The sequence below is a fragment of the Papio anubis genome, chromosome 4 (assembly GCF_008728515.1).
Source record: "Papio anubis isolate 15944 chromosome 4, Panubis1.0, whole genome shotgun sequence".
Lineage (NCBI taxonomy): Eukaryota > Metazoa > Chordata > Mammalia > Primates > Cercopithecidae > Papio > Papio anubis.
This window is the reverse complement of record NC_044979.1, coordinates 56,920,048-56,941,270: the sequence shown is the minus strand read 5'-3', so window position 1 is coordinate 56,941,270 and position 21,223 is coordinate 56,920,048. Positions and strand designations below refer to the sequence as shown.

The window sequence follows — 21,223 nt, the reverse complement described above, 5'->3', positions numbered from 1 at the left end:
TCCCAGAGACTCATCCCTGAGGCCCCCACAACTTCAGCTCACCCCTTGCGCAGCCCCTAAACCCCTCTGCTTCTCCACCTCCCATGTAGTTTTCAAACCACCCCTTCTCTCCTCCACGCTAATGCCTTCTCCTTTAAGTCTCACAAGCTCCCTGTAGGGAAGAGGGAAAATAAACACATACGTGAATGAAAACTTCAAATTTTCTAAGTCTTGCTAAACTCAAGTATGGGACCGGAGTCAAAAGATGGGGCTATTTCTATCACAACACAAGATCTCTTTTGCCCTCCACATGGTTTTTGGTTAAAATATCAGTCTCAGGACACAAGTAACTGCAAGGCGGCAGTGGCTGTCAAAATTCGATTTGGGGTTCAAGAAGGTTTATACCTCCCTCTCCCATGGTTTCAAGATAAGCCATGTGGAAGTACTTCACTCACTCACCAATATATGCAGTGCACCTCATCCAGACACACAGTTAAAGGAGACCCAGACTCTGTGTCATTGTCCTCATCGTCTCCTTCCCCACAGCCTCCTAATGTCTCACTTGGATAGACCATGTGACAACGCTGCAACTCAGTTGCAGGAAGCTCCCTTCCTCAGTCTTCCACCTTTCTCTTTTTCTGCTTTCCACACTGAGGTCGCAGGGAGATTTCTAAACCCCACTCTATTTCCCTGGTCAGGTTACCCCATGCTTAACTTTTTAGTGCCTTGCCATTGCCTTCAAAGTAAAACCTAAACTCCTGAACAGCATAATAAACTACTGACAGTTTCCCAAGTATACCATTCCCTCAAACTCTGTAGCTTTTACTTATGCTACTCTCTCTGCCTAGAATGCTTTCCTCTTCACCTGGGGAACTCCTACTGGTACTTCAAAACTCAGTTGAGATGTCACCACCTCCTGGCAGCTCTCCCTGACTACCCACCACTCCCACACTCTAGGTTAGATGTCCCTTCTTTCTGTTCCCTTAGTACTTTGTGAATGCCTCTGTTATAGCAAAGATACATTGAGTAGTAATGGCCTTATTTAGCCATTTTCTTTCCAAATAGACTGAGAACTTATTGTACAAAGAAATGATACCATTTATCTCTATATCCCCAGTTGACTGTCTGGTACATAGTAGGTGCTCAGAAATTATTTACTGAATGAAGACACTCACAACCTAGGAGGGAAGACAGAGACTCATGAATCTGTAATGAGGCATAATAAATAGAGTGGGGTGCCATTACTACTGAACAGAGAGAGTGAACATCTCTGCTTGTGAAGAGCATAGAGTCGAGGAAGGCACCCATAGCAGAAGATTCTTAGGACCTTCAGAAAGGACAAGAAATCACCAGGCCTGTGGGGAGGAGGAGAAAAAAGAACAGCAGTATGTGTATGGGCCTGAATGCCTTAGTCAGCAGGACACATTTGGCAAGCTTTTCCTTAGAAGGATGACTCTAGTGACAATGAAAAGAGGTTGGTGGGAGAGTGACAGGGGAATACTGGAATAACCACATAAAGGCCTGAATTGAACTTGTGAGCAATGGGATACATATGAGGACAGGGACAGATGCGGAGAAGTTGAGAAAACAAGGAGTGTAGCGCGACCTCCAGCTTTCTGCTTAGGTGAATGGTGTTGCCATTCACCAGGATTGGGAATTGAGAGGAAGAACCACTTTGGGAGAAAGGTAGTTAGCCCTGTCTTCTGCTTCTACTGCTGTTGACTTGGAGTTGCCTGTTGGACAGACAACGAGGTGAAGATGTTTAGTGATCAACTGGACATGTGAGTCTGAAGCTCAGAAGAGAGTCTAGCCAGGAAGGAACACTTTTTCTATATGTAGCTTCATCGGAACTGCTGTTTTACTTTTTCAATTTAATTCTGTGCCATGAGGTTTCTGTTGTGGGAGACGGCTACTTGGGGAGGGATAATTGGTCCCATTTCTGCCTCTGGCTTAGATACATGGCAAACTATTCAACTTCAAGTTATGCCTGTTGCCTCAGAGGAAAGGAGACAATTAAGGAAACTTGAAGAAAGCTACTAGCCCTAAAACAGTTGTTAGTTCTGTCTTGTTGGTTTTTCTGTGGAATGTGGAAGTCATGCCAGTGAGGTAAACCTCATCCACTGCCCCAAATCCATACTTTCAAAGGCAGCTGAGTATACAAAAGGAGGTCTTTACCTTCTGACATTGGAATCCTCCTTACCCCTTACAGAATCATCCTTAGGTAGAGATGTCATTTCCTTGCTACAACAAACATGTTCTTCCCCCCGACTTTGGGGGTCTTGTTTTTATGCTCTCCTGCCATTGTGATGGAAAATTTGTGTTCCTATTCTCAGCCAGCCTGCAGCATCCACACTGATAATGATTAGCTATAGAGAGTTTTTCTACAGTTCTGTTTGCATTACAGAGTTTAGACTGAGATCTGCTTTAAGGTACATAACTAAAATAGCATTTTTGCAAAGCCACTCATTGCGCTTTTGCTGGTTAATTTGTCTTATGTTACTTGCACTGAGATGAGACATTTTTTAATTCTAGGGTTCCTGACAGTAATGGTACTGTGGGAGTTACATGATGTGCTCATGGTTGAACCTCCCTTATTTCAACTATCTATTCACAAATGCCAAAAGGGAATTGCTTATGGAACTCAGGCCAAAAGGGAACTGCTTATGAAACCCAATTCAGGAGGAACTGGTATTTAACCAGACAGCTTCTGGCAATTAAGTGTGAGCATGGCAAAGATTTAGCCAGGGCATTAGTCATGTGGAGAGTATGGAGAATCTCATTTTTAATTCAAGGGGCTGTGATAGAAAACTCAAGATCAAATGTGAATATCAGCCAACCACTGTTTACAAAGAAGGCAAATATCACAACAGCACCCAGGGAAATTTAAATGATACATACAAAAATTTCTCAGAGAAGCACAAAAACCAATCAGTTTATCCAACATGCTGAATTGGATGCTGCACTAAGTCAAAAGTTGGCAATAGATTCAATGAAAAGGACTTGGCCAGGTGCGGTGGCTCAAGCCTGTAATCCCAGCACTGTGGGAGGCCGAGGCAGGCGGATCACGAGGTCAGGAGATCGAGACCATCCTGGCTAACACGGTGAAACCCCGTCTCTACTAAAAATACAAAACATTAGCCAGGCATGGTGGCGGGAGCCTGTAGTCCCAGCTACTCGGGCTGAGGCAGGAGAATGGCGTGAACCCGGGAGGCGGAGCTTGCAGTGAACCGAGATGGTGCCACTGCACTCCAGCCTAGGGGACAGAGTGAGACTCCGTCTCAAAAAAAAAATAAATAAAGAAAAAGAAAAGGCCTTAAAATGTTTATTTCTTGATTCAAAGCGAAGGTGCCAAGGTATTGTGAATTTTAGTATCAGACATATGCCCTAATTTTTAAAACAATGCTAACTAGTTTACAGTCTCTGCCATAATAAGTAACAAGTAACAGTAGAAGTAACATATGGCTGCAACCTTTGTGGTCTGATATTTTCATTTCTGCAAAGGTAAATAAAGTTTGGTGGTCAGATTCAGGATGCAGCCAGGGATTAGCCTCTTCCAAGAAGCAGCAGGCTGCCACCAAATTATTTGGATGCTCTCAGGTCATCTAGACTGGCTTTTTTTTTTTAATCTGTTGACAATGCAACTTGAGTAAAACTATCTTTGACTGACTTAATTTTTCTTCAATCGACAGGTAGGAGATCAAATCATTGAAATCAATGGGGAAAGCACAAGGGACATGACACATGCCAGAGCAATAGAACTCATCAAATCTGGAGGAAGACGAGTGAGGCTGCTGCTCAAGAGAGGCACGGGACAGGTCCCAGAATATGGTGCGTTCCACGTTTTAATTCATTCTTTTGCTCTTCCTTCTGTGAACCATAAATGCTTATGCTTATTTATAAAACGACATCAGCTCTCTATTTCTACATAAATATATATTTAGCTATCAATAGGTATACACACACACACACACACACACACACGTATGTTTATGCCCAGGACATAAATGTGTGTGAACTCTTTCTTTTGCTCCCTCCATTAAGGAATGTTTAAAATATGAAATGTAGGACCTTCCAGGGCATCTCTGAGTGTGCAAGGAGAGTTAGCACCCCTTAAATATTAGAACTTTTACAATTTGACTGATGGTCTGCTGTTCATTTGAGTACACAGTAATTTATCAATTATTTCCTAACACTGTTTGTGCATCAGACTATCTCAAAGGATTTGTAACTGGGGCAGGGACCAGCAGCATATCGTCAGGGTGTGAAATTTAAAATGTAAACTTCAGTTCACGCAATGGTTGCATTTCCTTGGCATTTAGGAATTATTCTGAAAATTCACTCCTGTGTTGTGTTTCTGTATGCTTTTGAGGAAGGCTTTAAAGCATGTTTTGATTCACAGATTTGTCTTCAAACATCTTTAAAGTTGTTGTTTCCCAGCAGCCCATTATAGACACTACTGACAGCATAGCTCTAGTGTGTCCAAAATAGCTGAGTGGTCATTACATGAAAAGCACCGAAACCTGAGGTGGTCTTTAAAGATAATCTCAGTGAGTGACAGACAGAAACAGAAATGCATACAGACACATCAGACTAGTGCAGATAATACCTGTTCAGATTAGGAAAACAAGATCTAACTGCTGACCTGAATAATGAGCTCTAAGTTGATTGAGATAAATTGACTCTCTTTCATCCTTCTATCCCCTACCCAAAAAAAACAGACTTCTAGGCTGGGTGCAGTGGCTCATGCCTGTAATTCCAGCACTTTGGGAGGCCGAGGCGGGTGGATCAACTGAGGTTGGGAGTTTGAGACCAGCCTGACCAACATGGAGAAACCCCGTCTCTACTAAAAAGACAAAATGAGCCGAGCGTGGTGGCACATGCCTATAATCCCAGCTCCTCGGGAGGCTGAGGCAGAAGAATTGCTTGAACCCAGGAGGCAGAGGTTGCGGTGAGCTGAGACCACAGCATTGCACTCCAGCCTGGGCAACAAGAGCGAAACGTCTCACGAAAAAAAAAAAAAAAAGATTTCTAAAGAGTACTTTTTCGTTTCAGATTATTCTTTTTGCATACATTGTCTAAATAACTGACTAATATCTCCTTACTTAGCAGGGCAGATCTATATCCTGAGTTCAACTGAAATATCTAAACTCAAAGGCCTTAAATGCATTATATTTCCAGCATCTTGTGCACCCCTCCAAGCCTACAAAGAGAGCTAGCAAGCCTTCACAGTAAGTCAAAAAGCATTCAGAAGCTTCTGTAGGGCTGGCTCTAGGCCCAAGGAAACGTTTCATCCCAGATTCCTACCCTTAATGCTTGAATCTAATAAAATATTTTAAATATATATATATATATATATATAAAATCAATAAGCACAGGCATGATACTGCTAAAATGTACCAGCATTAATCCCTTTGTGAAGAATCTGAACTCTTGGAATAGAATAACTTTTGCACTGTAGAGCACTGACTGACTCAGTAATATCAAAGTGACCTGTGAAATTCTATCACTTCTAAAACATACCACCTTTAATGGTATGCTTCACTCCATGGTGAGACCTGAATATTATCTCTACCCAGACATTTTCATAGAGTTAATATTGTTCTAACAAGTTTATCTTTAAAAAGTTAATCCAACCAGCATGACTATCCTGAGCTTTTCATTTTTCTGTAGAATCACTATTGGTCCACACTTTCTCAGCATCCACACATCAGCTGCTTGTCTGTAGTGAGCAAGTAGAACATACTACTGATCAACCTACGGCATAACTCAAACGGTAGTGAACAAATGTGAAGCTACCTCAGACTATCATGAGGAAAAAATAAAAACATGTTTTTGAACAAGACAAAAATTCAAGATCATGTCAACATTATTTCATTAATTCTTAACATCACCCAAAAATATATGATTACAGTGAAATTCTCAAATGAACCAGAGTGGTGTGATCTCAACTCACTGCAACCTCCACTAACCAGGCTCAAGCGATTTTTCAGCCACAGCCTCCCGAGTAGCTGGGACTACAGGTGCAAGCCACCAATGCCCAGCTAATTTTTTTGTATTTTTGTAGAGATGGGGTTTCACCATGTTGCCCAGGCTGGTCTTGAACTTCTCAAAACGATCCGCCCATCTCAGCCTTCCAAAGTGCTGGGGTTACAGGCGTGAGCCAGCACACCCAGCCTGGGCAAACTTTTGAGTGGCCAGTCATCAACATTGTTAACTGTAGCAGTATTGCAGAACTTCTTCTAAATATATTCCTCTAAAGTGTAACATTAAATCATACTTGCTAGTAATATCAGCAGTTGTCCGCTACTTTTGATATTAAATTGAGATGGATTTTGACTGTAAAAAATTTTAGAGATGATGTCACAAAAGAAAGAACATAATAGCACAGGGCAATCTCCTTAAAGGAAGTAAAACAATAGTCAAACGAGATAAACATTAGTTCTCTGGGAAAATCTAAGCTGAAAGGTGCGTGGTTATGCATAAGAAACCAAGATTAAGGATCATAGCATCTTTGAGGATAATGTCATCAAATATTGTTTCTGGAATTTCACAGTGACTGATGAGTGGGGAGATGGGACCCAGGAGTCCCCAAGACCACTTTCACATTTAGAGATTTTCTAGGAGGCCTCCTGGGGCACAGAATGTAACTGTGCTCACAGCTAAGATTTATTACAGCAATATAGTGAAAATACACATTGGGCTCACAAGGGAAAAGACATAGGCGGGGTCTGGAGGAATCCACATGCAGGCTTCCTTACGTTCTCTCTCTCACACGAGGTGTCACCCAGAACACTCTTTCCACCCAGCAACAAAAATGCAGCAACGTATGTGTGACATTGCTGCTCAGGAAAATTCCCTGCAGACGCAGTGCCCGAGGTTTCCACTAGGGCTGGTGATGCAGGGACCCTCTGCCTAGCACATACCACACTTCCAGACTCCCAGAAGCAAAGCAGGCTCAGCACAAACCACACTGATTGTACAAACAGTTTAGATACAGCGAGACACTCTTATAATTTAGCAAAAGGTTTACATTAGCTTAGAGGATGATTTAACAGTCACATTTCCAGGCATCAGCCAATGGCCAACCTTGAAAGCTGGCCTTTCCTGCTCTGTCAACCTTTTCTGCACCAGAAGCAAGCCAGAGAAGTGGCCACATCTATGAAAGTCACACTATACAAGTGACTGCTACATCCAAGGAGTGCCCACTGCTAGGAATGCCATAATTCCTCCAGCATCAAATATACTATATCATGAAACAGAATTTCTTGTCTTCTTTCACCACCTTGATGCTTTCATGTAATAAAGGAATTATTTTTGTCTAAGATAAACTAGAGTATATCTTAATAAATTCTTAAGTAGCAGAACTGGGTAACAGCAAAATAATAGCAACAATAACAACAAAAGAAAGTTCTTATGGAAAAGGAAAATTCAATATTTGAGTTTACCAGTAGATATAGCCAAGATTATAATCCTACTTTTTCCTAATACACCCTAATCATGGGAAAACTGATTTTTCTTAAACCATTCTTGGTTTAAGAAATCCTTCTTGGTTGGAAGGATTTCATCCAACCCTCCTGTTGATACCCCTATGATTCAAAATTCAGGACGGCTTTGAAGCAAGACCCTTATCCAGACTTCTGGACATGTCAAAAAAAAGGCTGATTTCTGTCAAGAGAAATAAAATCTCTCACTCTGAGTTCTTAAGGTGATCTGTGACCGAGAGATAAGCCTAGGTACCATTGGAAAAATACCAAAGGCGATCTGTCAGAGCATTGACTAAACAAAATCAGCATGACTCCAAGTGAGCTGGGGGAGGGAACAAACATGCTGCAAATATGTCATCTCTAATTACCCAAAGACTAACTGTCAGGTGACACCTCAGCCAGTTCAGAGGCAGAAATCAGCAAACGCCACCCCAAAAGTAGTGACTGCACACAGAGGCTGTCGAGCAGCTGCAAGGGGAGTCGGAAAATGATAAGGGCTTTGAAGGAGGAGTTGCTTTCCTAGTTAAGTCCTTGAAAGACAAGTTCAGGAGATAGATACTTCAGCTCCACTCCAGTCCTCAGGATAAGAATTTGTTGATTGTAAACTCAGTGAGAAGCATGAGTTCCCCTCCCCTGATACACATCTCAATGCCATACTGAGAAGAGAATCAAAAGATGATGCATCAAAAGCAGTGCCCTCCTTCACCCTGGTTATTGCTATTCAAATGAAATCCACAAAGGTTAAGAGAAAAGGAAGTATGCATCACGGTTGTAAAACTGCACAGGAATAAATTATACAGATTAGCTGCCTGCCTTGAAATGCAGGCGTCCTTCATTAGCATTCAAAGAGTACAACACGAACATACACTTGATTTATCAACTGAGCCATAGAGTCAGGGCCAAGGTAAATAGAGGTGCCACTGGATGAAAAAATTCCCAACATAAGCAGTTCAGACCAAAGTGGAGCCTTTCCCTTGTTGATGTCTGCTGTTCAAAGTTAATCAGAATAAAGCAAAACATAATAGAAACATGCTTTTTACTCTGGGTTGGTACTCTGGCCTGTTTATTCTCTTAAAAAGCCACCCGGCAGGGCTTTATGAATAGAACACTGAAGAGAGTCCAATTTAAGTGGGAGTCTCAGTGGCCTTAGGAGGCCAGGCAGGGTTAAAAAGGATGAAGCAGAAATCTCACAATGAAAATGGCCCAGCAACAACTAATGCCACATACCCACACAAAGGGGAAGAAACAGCCAATCAGTGAATTATACTTCTGCCTATGCTTTCATTTTCAAAGTTAATCATATCTTTAATATAACAGGTATTGGCTTGACTACAAGCACTTGGTAAATGAAATTGTTTACATTTTGTAAGTATAATAAAACTGCACTAATTGGAGAAAAAGATCGATCTGAGCTAGTGACTATAGCTAAAGACATGAATGGACCAAACAGTTGGTTAGTTAAAAGTCTTCCTTTAATCAGTAAGTTAAAATGACTTTCAATAATTATATTAGAGCAGCAGGTGAAGCAGTACTGGCCTCTATGTAGATAGCAATAAGTAAGGGTCATTTGTTTATTCTTCTTTAAGAATATATATTGCCAGCCAGGCGCAGTGGCTCACGCCTCTAATCCTAACACTTTGGGAGGCCAAGGCAGGAGGACTGCTTGAGCCCAGGAGTTCAAGACCAGAATAAGCAACATAGGGAGACCTTGTCTCTACAAAAATAAATAAATAAATTAGCCAAGCATAGTAGCATACACCTGTGGTCCCAGCTACTCAGGAGAATCACTTATGCATAGGAAGTTGAGAATGCAATGAGCCATGACCATGCCACTGCACATGAGCCTGGGCAACAGAGCAAGACCCCATCTCAAAAGAAAGAAAACATATTGCCAAGTAAACACTATAAGTATAAGTACACCGTTATAATCTTTTTTGCTATTATCTGCTGAGCACATCCTTTCTTCCCTCTAATAATACAAAAATAAACTCCAGACAATATATTCCTACCAAGTACTCTATATGGAACAAATCCTGTGATTAATATTATTAGTTGATATAATTAATATTTCCTCAACTAAACCAGATTTACTGAACACCTACTATGTGCAGGATGCTTTGCAGGCACTGAAGGTAAAATATAGTCCTGGTCCTCCATGAGCTGACACTAATAATGACACTAATAGTGAAGAAATGTGTTTTTAGCAGAGTAGTGACTCGTAAAAAGGTCTCAAAGGATCTGCTCTCATGAAAACATTTAAATGGGTTTTATTAATAATTTGTAGAATTTAACAAGTACTTCTAGAGTGTTAAGAATCCTTGAACAGCACTTGGCTTCTTCAGTTTGTTAAGAATTTCCTTTGTAATATTTGGGCTAATAATTAGGACTTTTCTGAAGAAAGAACTTGCTGAGTGTGGGTAAATCTCTACTGAGACCTTGTCTGAATTATTCTAAATTCTAATTTAATGAGCCAAAACTTCATCTATCCAATTCACTCTTCACCTCCTGCGGCTGTCAGCCACTTCTGGGAGCCTGGACGTGTTACCTCACATCCTGGGTCTGCCTTGGTGTGCTGATGTGCCCTCTCAATAAAAGACAAAGGAGGGTCACCATTGCCCTAACTTCTTCTTCAGAGACCACGTTGATGGAAGCTTTAAGTGGCTCCATAGCCTTGGCACTAATTCACCTGCATTTTTAATAGGGCAAAAGGTGGCTTGCTGCAATAATAAATTCTGAAATTTAATTTCAGCTTCTGACATTCATGGTTGAGCATATCTTCCTTTTCCATGAGAGGTTCCACAAATCACTCAAGAACACCTTCCACCACATAATAGAAAATGATAAAGCACCTAGGGAAGGGGACAGAATGTCTGGCAGAACCCTGGGTTATATCATACAGAGAACAGGGTTCTTCCTAGCTGAAAGGTTCAGGATGCTCTCTGCAGCATTTAGGCAACCCCAGGAAATCCACTAACCATAAAACCTGCAATAAATAAGTTCCTATTTCATGGAGCCAGAGACGGGGGCTTTCTTTCTTTTTTTTTTTTTTTGGCAGTGGGGACAGGGTCTGGCTCTGTAGTCCAGGCTGGAGTGCAATGGCGTGATCTCAGCTCACTGCAAACTCCACCTCCCAGGTTCAAGTGATCCTCCTGCCTCAGCCTTCTGAGTAGCTTGGACTACAGGCATGTACGACCATGCCCAGCTAATATTTTGTATTTTTATTAGAGACCGGGTTTCACATGTTGGCCAGGATGGTCTCAAACTCCTGACCTCGGGTGATCCACCCTCCTTGGCCTCCCAGAGTGCTGGGATTACAGGCATGAGCCACTGGGCCTGGCCAGGGGTTTTCTTAAAGAACACAACACTGAATTCTTTTTCCCCACTGCTCAGTGCAAACCTCATTTGTTATTCTAAGTGATTTTAGGATGAGGATGAAATCACATTTCTTCCCATTGTCTTATTGAAAATCATGGCCTATAATGATATTCCTTCTTTTTTACATACTCTTACATGATTTGCAACCTGCAGTTTTCTTTTTAAGGATATACTGTGCCCTGCCCACAACCTGCAAGTCCTAATTTATTAGGTATTTAAGACTGATAAAAATATATTAGACCAGACCGGGTGCAGTGGCTCACGCCTGTAATTCCAGCACTTTGGGAGGCCGAGGTGGGTGGATCACCTGAGGTCAGGAGTTCAAAACCAGCCTGTCCAACATGGTGAAGCCCCATCTCTACTAAAAATACAAAAATCAGCTGGGTGTGGTAGCATGTGCCTGAAATCAGCCAGGTGTGGTGGCATGTGCCTGTAATCCTAGCTACTCAGGAGGCTGAGGCAGGAGAATTGGCTTGAACCCGAGAGGCGGAGGTTTCAGTGAGCCAAGATCATGCCATTGCACTCCAGCCTGGGCAACAGAGCAAGACTCCATCTAAAAAAAAAGTACATATATGTATGTAGTGACCAAGAAATCTACCAAGAAGAACCTGTTTAGCTCTTAAGGTGCAGGCTTCCTCAATTCCCAAACACTTAAGTTGTGGAGGAGATGAGTGAATAAAGAGGTATCTTTCCCAAACTCCATCAAGAAACACACCCAGATAGATCCTGGAAAACCTAAAGGTACCAGCTCCTCTAGTAACCCATCATGGAGAGTCATATTTTAGGATCTAATAGGAACATTCCCTTCCTTGCCCCAACACGAAGCTGAGCTCTCCCACAAGAGGGCTGCTTTCCCTAAGAGTCCAGGAGAAAAGGCAGCTGTCTTAGTGGAAACATTGCTGAATACTGTAAGAACTTTGGAGCAGACCTTAAAGAAGTCACCAATTTAAGAAAATGTTTCTTACACTACAGGGGATTGTGGGGTGAGGAGCTGAGATTGAGGATGAAGGGACAAGATCAAATATGGAAACTAAGAAAATCCTAAGATGCAGAAGAGGAGAAAAATTAACACTTCTTTAAGAGGAATCAGAAGCCTCTCTCTCTCTCTCTCTCTCTCTGTCTTCCTCTCTCTCCTCTCTCTGTCTTCCTCTCTCTTTCAATCTCTCTTTCTCTCTCTCTCTCTCTCTCTCTCTCTCTCACACACACACACACACACACACACACACACACACACAGAGTCTTAGAGAAATGATTCAGCCTTTTAAATACACAGATGCTGCATTCCCTCTTGCTCTCCACAGATCCTCTGGAGATTCTGACTGAGTCAGTTCAGTCCAGGACTCTAGGTTTTTTCAATATTAATGCCATTCCAGGGAATTCATGGAATATCATACCCTGGGGATTGCAAGACGTATCTGCTCTAGTTCCATTGTAAAGGCCAGGCCTGCCGAAGTTTCTACTTGTTGCCCTCTTTCTGTTCATGGCTTCCCGCTATTTGAGTGTGCCCCACCCCTTCAGCCTTTGCCCCTCACATCTGAATTGCTCTCCATTCTGACTTGTCAGCCCTTGCAACTCAGAGAAAGGAAACTAGGTTGTCCTCCCATTGTCCTCCCATTTTCCATATCACGCCTTTTTGACAATCTGAGCTCTCCTCATCACAGAGAGTCTGGCCCTGTGGTTCACAACATGAGAATGTTGATTCCAGAAAAGCCTTCGAACCTCTCAGCTGGACCCGTTTCAAAGTTGGTGCTGCATACCAAAGCTGTTTTCTCCAGTCTAATTTTCTCTTGTCTTGAAATAGAGACATTACAGAAAAGGTGTTGGTCTTAAGAAGTTTAACAACAAAGCCCGGCTGCTCAAAGTACAGTCTAGTATCTTAAGACAAATTCCAGGGTAGGTCCAACCAACTGCCATAACCAGCAAGCGTCCAGTCTCCAAACCATCACTTCAGCCAGGCCCGTGGCTACTGCCCTGTCCTGGTTTCCCCTAGTCAAATAACTCGAGCTTTAATTTTTTTACCTAAAGTACTCTAAACCCCTCATTTCCAGTGGAAGAAACAGTGAGTCCGTAAGGCCAGTTTTCTTTAAGACTTGATTTTTTAAGGTAGTTTTGGGTTCACAGCAAATTTGAGAGAAAGGCACAGAGATTTCCCATACACTCCCTGCCCCCATTCATGCATAGCCACTGCCATGATCAGCACCCCCACCGCCGTGTGCGTTTGTTACAACTGACGGACCTACATTGACACATTGTTATCACTCAGAGTCCACAGTTGACACTAGGGTTGGGTCTTAGTGTTGTACCCTGGGCTGCAGATCCTGACTGGTCCGTGGTCTGTTAGGAACCAGGCCACACAGCTGTAGGTAAGCAGTGGGCGATCGAGCTTTACTGCCTGAGCTCCACCTCCTGTCAGATCAGTGGCAGCATTAGATTCTCATAGGGGCACAAACCCTACTGTGAATGGCACATGCAAGGGATCTAGGTTGCCTGTTCCTTGTGCAAATCTAATGCCTGATGATCTGAGGTGGAACAGTTTCATCCTGAAGCCATCCTCCTTACCCTACCTGGTCTGTGGAAAAATTGTCTTCCACAAAACTAGTCCCTGGTGCCAAAAATGTTGGAGACCACTGTTGTACATTCTGTGGGTGCAGACAAATGTCTAATGACATATGTCCACCATTGTAGTATCATACAGAGTAGTGGCACTGCCCTAAAAACCCTCTGTGCTCCATCTGTTCATCCATTCCCTCCACACTCACCCCTGGCAACCAACAACCTTCTTATTGTCTCTGTATTTTTTACCACAAGTCCAGATTTTTGTTATTCACAAACTGTCTACAGCCTTGCTCAAAGTTAGGATTGCCCCAATGTCCTGTTCTGATAAGAACTCCCGATATTTAACTATAAACCTTCCATCAGGATCACAGATAAAATCATATAATGCCTTACTGCAGGCTTGAATTGTATTCTCCACAACAGAATCTCTAAACTTAAGAATCACACATTCATCAATGTGCTGTTTGGATTCAAGATTTTTTAATAGAACAACAAACACACATTTAGCCCAGACTAAATAGCTGTTAACTATAAAGTGGCTCAACATTTGCTTTCAAAATAATCTGCTTTTACAGTTCTGTAGCAAGGTCTCTGGTCTGTTCAGCATGAACTCTTCAACAGTGACCCTGGCCTTATTGGGATCCTGGGTTTTAGGATTGGACACATACACTCATAATGTGTGCATTAATATGCCTAGCACAGTATGCAACTCTCTGTTTCTCACATTTCACTGTAGTTTCTACTCCAGCCTTCACAGCAATTTATTTCCACTATGCTCTGGGCCCTTTTATTTGACCTTCTGGGCATGAGGTCTCCTAGCATGTGTATCTTCCAAGCCCAGTAAAGGCCACGTTTAAAACCAAATGAGAGCCTTCGCTGTGTGACACTGAAACAGCTTGATCATTTTCACACAAAATTACTTGCATCTTGGCAGGGCTAAGTGGTAAACTCAATTAATAAATCCTGAAATTTAATTTCTACTTCTGACATTTATTGTTAAGCATGTGCTTTCTTACCACCCAGAGGTTCTACTTTCCATTTAACCTCGAGGTATTAGGGCTCCGCCTGTACTCTCCCTTTCCTCAAACACACCATGCTATGAAAAATACCCCCTGTGGCAAAACCCGAAATTGATGTGGAGTGCAATTCCATTCTGCACATTGAAGCCGTGTATACATAGCGCCACGTGTGGAGCAAGTTGGGCACGTACACGGGGAGAATCAGTGTTGCTGGCAAAGAGGAAATCAGGCCTCAAAACATCCAAGCTGCATGGATTAAGTTCTTCTGATCACATTAACCTCACAATGAGCACATCCCCCTTATCTCACCCTGAGCAGAGCTGAGCGAACACAGGCAGTGCAGGAGCAGTTGTTGCCTCTTCTAGGGGCCTGTCTCTTGGAAATTACTATCTAGATATTCCAGAATTTCTAGTACTTTGTGTAGATAAAGAACTGGAGTCCATGATCTGAGCTAGATTCAGACCAAGAGAACCACAAAGAGGGTGATTTCAAAGCACAACCCACAGCAGGTGAGTACAGTGGAACAGAACAGGCAAGACACTGCTACATTTTTTTTCAGTTTTATTTTCTTCCAGAAAGCAATTATATCCAGCAAGTCAACTATGATTTTTTTTTAAGACAGAGTCTCACTCTCATGCCCAGGCTGGTGTACAGTGGTGCTATCTCGGCTTACTGCAACATCTGCCTCTGGGGTTCAAGTGATTCTCCTGCCTCAGCCTCTTAAGTAGATGGGATTACAGGTGCACACCACCACGCCCAGCTAATTTTTATATTTTTAGCAGAGATGGGGTTTCACCATGTTGGCCAGGCTGGTCTTGAACTCCTGCCCTCAAACGTTCTGCCCACCTCAGCCTCCCAAAGTGCTGGGATTATAGGCATGAGCCACCATGCCCGACCATGAACTTTGAATTTAATAAGAAAAGTTTTAGTGGTAAGGGGAACTATATGAATTTATGAGACTATTAGAGAAAATATAAATATAAACATGGGGACACTATGTATTTATTTTTATAATCCTTTTAAATTTTAGAAATGATTACTGTGACTGATTCTCAAATGACAGTTGATATCACTAAAACATCTCATTATTATGAGAAAAGCCTACAAGAATTTACATATTACCATTTCAAATTTTATTAACATTTGTGCCTCCATTAAAGCACCTCAGGATGCCCTCAATATTTTGAGAAAAGTCTACTTTTGAAATACACATATAGCTCAGTCTTTCACTAATTTCACTTGCTGCATGCTTGATAGGGTTAGCTTTACTTAAAGTCTTTATTCTTACTGCCTAGATAATTTTTATTCGACTGCTCTAAACATACTAAGCAATCTTGATTCTAACAGTAATAATATATCTTTGTTACTGGTTCTGTTAATTCTAATGATTGGTCCTAGGCTGTTCCTCCCCTTCCTTTAGGAATGGTACCTTCCAGTCTCTCCATGTGCATGAAAAGTGACAAGCATGGGTCCCCATATTTCTACTTATTGGGCCACCCTAAAGACACGGTTTGTAAAATCTGCATGAATATTATCTTTCTCTAATGAGCCTTGGTTTTGCATATGTTTTTAACTGATGTATAATGCTTTCTCTTTCATAGTAGCTTGTCTAATTATTTCTAGAGTTCTGGAATATATGTATAGCTGAGACCTTGTAAGTGATAAGGATAGGATTTTCAGATCCATGAAAATTTGAGATGTACCGCATTCTTGCGGGGGCCAGCCTAGAATGACCCCAGCAGGAAGGAAGCAGGTAGAGAACAGCAGAGCAGCACTGGCCACATTCCACCCCACACGTTTCAGAGCATCCTCCCTTGGATTCAGTGCAAGTCACTGAATTTGTTTCCTCTCAGCCAAAGTATAGACAGCTGTAACCTAAGCTATCCTTTTTGTGTCCGATAGAAAGAGAGCCACAGTTGCCAGACCTCCTAGCCCTAGAAACTCCAAACTCCACCTGGCATCATGGGTACTTCCCAGCCTGCTCTGTGGCAGCTATCCAATCAGGACAAGATCCTGTCACCTTCCTTCCTCCATACTCAGTGATGCACCAAGTTTAAAGAAAAAAAAAATGTTAAGGGCCCATTTGTGACTATTTTTTTAAATAGTCATAACTTTACATCGAGTTAGTGTTCGCTACTGTTTCAAAAGGAATATTCTCAAGTGTTGGCTACATTTTAGCCTTGGTAAAAAATTTCAAGAAAAGAAAATGTAACCTGTAATATTTTTAAAAATCGGAATGTAGATGATAGCCTTGCAACTATGGTTCAAGCAACTTTTTACCCCTCAAATACATCCCTAGAGCAGCCCACATTTCACTGTCACGTTCTGTGGTGGCATGTGGCTACTACCACAATTTAATTGGACTGGGATTTTATACGTCACTTTGGCTTTTTAACAGAAACTGAACTCATGCTTAGTCTCCATAGTTAGCCATATAAGTATAAATCAAACTGACACACTTCTCAATTCTGGTTTGATTCTATCCCATTCACACTGTCACAGCCATGGCTAAGCGTCTCTCCACCAAATTCTTTTAAACTGGCTCTCTGAATTTTTTCTGAAACATATTTTCCAATTATTAATGACCCTGCTAATTACCATCCAGGTCTGGCTAGAATTTAACATAAAAGACAACATTATTCATTAAGTAAATTATTTAATTGGCTTACTACTAAACATCTTCTTATCAAAAAGGTTTATGCTGATATAAATTTAGGTAGATACACATACACACACACACACACACACACAGCCACACACACAACCATCACAGTCATTCCTTGAAGCTGTCTACAAAAACAAGTTTGAAATGTTTAATTTTCCAAAATATGTCTCTCAAAAGGTAACTTGTTGATCAGGGGAAAACTACGTAGCTAAGCTAGGGCATAAAGGAGAAAGTTGCAATGTGCTAGAAAAGAGATAAAGTCATGGAATAATTATTGGGGAAATCTAGTCCAATGACTATAGGTTAGGAGGGATAGATTTCTGTTTCTGACAAAAGAAAGGTCTATGCTTGCCATATAATTTACTTTAACTAGTCTGTAATCCATGGGGATGAGGAGGCCTGAGTCAATTCACTAGAGTCATTAACTTTAAAAAAAGAGAGCGAGGGCTCTTTGTGGTTTCAATTCAGTTCCATAAGCATCTATCAAGCACCACCTGTGACCCAAGGTCTGCTGCTCATTGCAAGGGATATAAAGATTAATAAGAAAGGCTCTGCCATGTCCATTCATAAGCTAGGATGGAAGACAGGGAGATAATTATGTACTGGGGCAAGATAAATAGTATTAGCAAAGGGTGACAAGAACCCAAAGTGGGCAGTAAACTAAATCTGCTTAGCAGAATTGTAGAAAATTCTACCCAAGTGGTAACATTTTAGCCGGGCATTGCTTTCACCAGAGTGGGAAAAAGATAAGGCTGTTTGTTTCCAAGCACATGAAATGGTTCAAGCAAAGTCAGGGAGATGTGTTCAGAAAACATAGACTAAATGGGAAAGGGGGATGGCCAAAATGAAGGAGGAGCCCTTTAAAAAATAGCCTTCTGGCTGGTCACGGTGGCTCACACCTGTAATCCCAACATTTTGGGAGGCCAAGGCAGGAGGATGGCTTGAGGCCAAGAGATTGAGACCAACCTGGGCAACATAGCAAGACCCTATCTGTAAAAAAAAATTAAAAATTAGCCAGGTGTGCTAGCATGTGGCTGTAGTCCCAGCTACTTGGGAAACTGAGGCAAGAGGATTTCTTGAGCCCAGGAGTTTGAGGCTGCAACAAGCTATGATTGTGCCACTGCACTCCAGCCTGGGTGACAGAGCGAGACCCTGTCTCAAAAGAAAAGAAAATAAAAAAAGGACCTTCTATCCCAAGCAAAGGACTCTGCGGTTTATGTAATCAGATGTCACCAAAAGAAATTTTTTAATGGGAGGGTAAAAACATCTGTATTTGGAAAAATACCTCAGTAGCAAATGACGTGAGGGCCGGAATTAAGAAAGTGGTGGTGGAAATAGCACATTGGAGTTGGATATTGGGGATATTTCAGTCATTTCATTGATGAAATAAAGAAGGTTGGTGAATAATGAATGTGAAGGACAGGATCAGGGAGGAGAACTGTGACCCGAGGCTGGGTGGAAGATGATGTCAGGAAGCTAGCAGGAAACACGAGTGAAGGGCCAAGCTTAGGCAGAAGGATGATGAGGTGAGTTTTGGACTTGTTGAGCTTCAGAGGTCTGAGAGACATTGAAGTGAGGAGGCCAGAAATAGGGCACTTGGATGAGGCACTCAGGAGCTGGAGCCAGAGCATTTGGGGAGTCTTGGAGAGGACTTGGAGCCATAAGTGGGGCTGAGCTCTCCCAGAGAGCGCCCACTGTGTACATAGAGAGGAGCGCCAGATGACAGAGCCACATTGGACTAGGAAGTAAGAGAAGTTGATGAAGAAAATCAGGAGAGGGCAATCTGAGAGACAGGAAGAGAACCAGAAGAGAAAAGCCATTTGGAAGCCAGAGAGGGGCTTCAAAAATAATTACCCATTTTCTAGATGAAAAAGTGGTTGCACCATCCAGAGATAGGCTGGGAAGCAAGTTAGAAAAGGAGGGAGAGTGGAGAGGATTGGCGCAATGCCAGGCACACAGCACTCGAGACATGATGGCTTTGTGTGGCTTGTGGGTGGGAAGTGGCCTTCACCTGCTACTCCATGGACCTCTCCAGAGGCCCTCCCCACATGCCTCCCCATGTTCTGAGCCACTTCAGGAACCCACCCAGTGTGGGCACCCCCCTCAGATCACTAGAGCTCCCACTTAGCTCCAGCCATGGGGGCCCAGGCCCTGGTGTTTCTGCTTTCTTTTTTCAGAGGGCAGAGGTGGTCAGAGTGTAAAGATGAGTAAGATACCACCTCTACACTAAAGTAACTCTCTATATGGGGAATGGGTAAGGAAAACGGGGTGCTTGTAGTTTACCAAAAAAAAAAAAAAAAAATCGCACTCCTGTTGAAAGCATTTCTTGAGTTCCTTTCCCGTCTTGACATATAAAGTATTCTGGAAACAGGCGTGCTCTCCCCAGTTTCTCTTTTCCCATGACATACTGCATTTTGAAATCTGAATTTTATCAAGACTCCAATGATGAAGTCCCCTCAAAGATCAGCAGTTTCACTACGATAACAAAATCTAATGATGGATTCAACCCTTCAGCCCCTTAGGACTCCCTGTAACAGCTAACACTGTTGGTCAATGTATTCGCTGGATTTTCTCTTACCTGTTCAGTTGCTCCTCTGGGGTCTTCAACTCTCTTTCCACCCATAACAGCCCTCCCCACCCTTTCCTTCAGGATCTCTCTTGCTCTCATGGTTCCACCTGTCCTGCCGTGCAGAGGACTTTTGTGTCTGTTTGCCACCCCTGCCTTCATTTCACAGCTTCATCCCAAGACGTCAAGCTGCCTGCTAGACAATTCTACCCAGACACCCTGCATTTATGTATTCAAAATTGTATTCATGACCTTCCCTCCCAAAATATTCCTCTTCCTTTTGGTCACTGTGGTTAAAAGGGGACCAAAATCAGCCCTCATGGTTGGCTCCAAGAAACTAGGTATTTGGCTTCCTATAATGTGTGTGCAATGTCTGTGTGTGTGTATATCTGTATCTGTGTGTCTCATCTGTGTGTGTGTGTATCTGTATCTGTGTGTGTCTGTCTGTGTGTGTGTATCTGTATCTGTGTGTGTCTGTCTGTGTGTGTGTGACAGTGTCTGTGTGTGTGTGTACAACCAGTCGCCGGGTGTGAGCATACTTCTTTCATTTCCCACATCAGGCTGTCCTCCATTCCCATTGTCATTCTCTCCCAGTTCAGGCCCACTCCCCTGGATTAGACAGCCTTTACCTGTTTGCCCTACTGCTATACTGCTATGGTATATCTTCCCTGCTCATTGATGCCACAATTGTCCTAAAGGATTGCTCCACTCAAAAATATTTTCCACCCAAAAAAAAAAAAAAAAAAAGGTTTTTTTTTCTGAGGCAGTCTTGCTCTGTCACTCAGGCTGGAGTGCAGTGGTGCAATCTCGGCTCAAGGGAATCTCTGCCTTCCTGGTTCAAGCAATTCTCACCTCAGCCTCCCAGGTAGCTAGAATGACAGGCATATGCCACCGCCCCCAGCTATTTTTTGTATTTTTAATAGAGACAGGGTTTTGCTGTGTTGGCCAGGCTGGTCTCGAACTCCTGGCCTCAAGTGATCTGCCTGCCTTGGCCTCCCATACAGCTGGGATTACAGGTGTAAGCCGCTCTACCCAACAAAAAACCTTTAAGTGCATCCCCAAGCCATCCGTAATTTGGCCCCATCCTGCTATTCACTCTGATCTCCTATCTCATGCAATATTCCATAACATAGGTGTGTTCCAGTTACACAGGAACACTTGTCATTGTCCTGCATCCCCACCTTCAGGGTTGGGCACATGCTGTTTTCTTGGCTTAGTAAACCCTTTCCCCAAATCTTGTCCTCCTTCAAGAACCAGGTCCAAAGCCTGCCTCCTCCATGAATCCTTTCCCAAGTCCCGCAATCAGAAGGGATCTCTCAGACCTCTGAAGTCTCATAGCCCTCATGCTTCTCTCCCGTTCTCTTTCACTCTCTGCTTCGCAGCATAGTTATCAGTGTCCACATACTTCCTCCCCTTTGTGGTATTCAAACTCCTTGAAGCCAGGAACCTAGGTTCTTTGTACAGTGCTTAGCAGATTGAGGACAACAAGAAAGACTGAATAAATAAGTGAATGGACGAATAAACATCTTGCAGTATCACGAAGTCATCATTCTGACAGCAAATTTCAGTGCAGGTTTTT

The 21,223-nt window shown here is 42.6% G+C and overlaps 1 protein-coding gene across 10 annotated transcripts in view; it reads left to right on the top strand.

The window, feature by feature from the left end:
* LOC101024293 (membrane-associated guanylate kinase, WW and PDZ domain-containing protein 2) overlaps positions 1-21,223 on the top strand; it is a 1,445,327-nt gene that overhangs the window by 1,404,336 nt on the left and 19,768 nt on the right. For 8 of the 10 annotated variants that reach the window (XM_031665957.1, XM_031665955.1, XM_031665956.1 and 5 more), the window contains 2 exons: positions 3,669-3,807; positions 15,834-16,610. In XM_031665957.1, coding sequence (XP_031521817.1) covers positions 3,669-3,807; positions 15,834-15,958 — 264 coding nt within the window. In that variant the 3' untranslated portion in view covers positions 15,959-16,610. Of the gene's footprint in view, positions 1-3,668; positions 3,808-15,811; positions 16,611-21,223 lie in introns of those variants that run through there. The other 2 variants (XM_031665958.1, XM_031665959.1) reach the window with 2 other exon arrangements.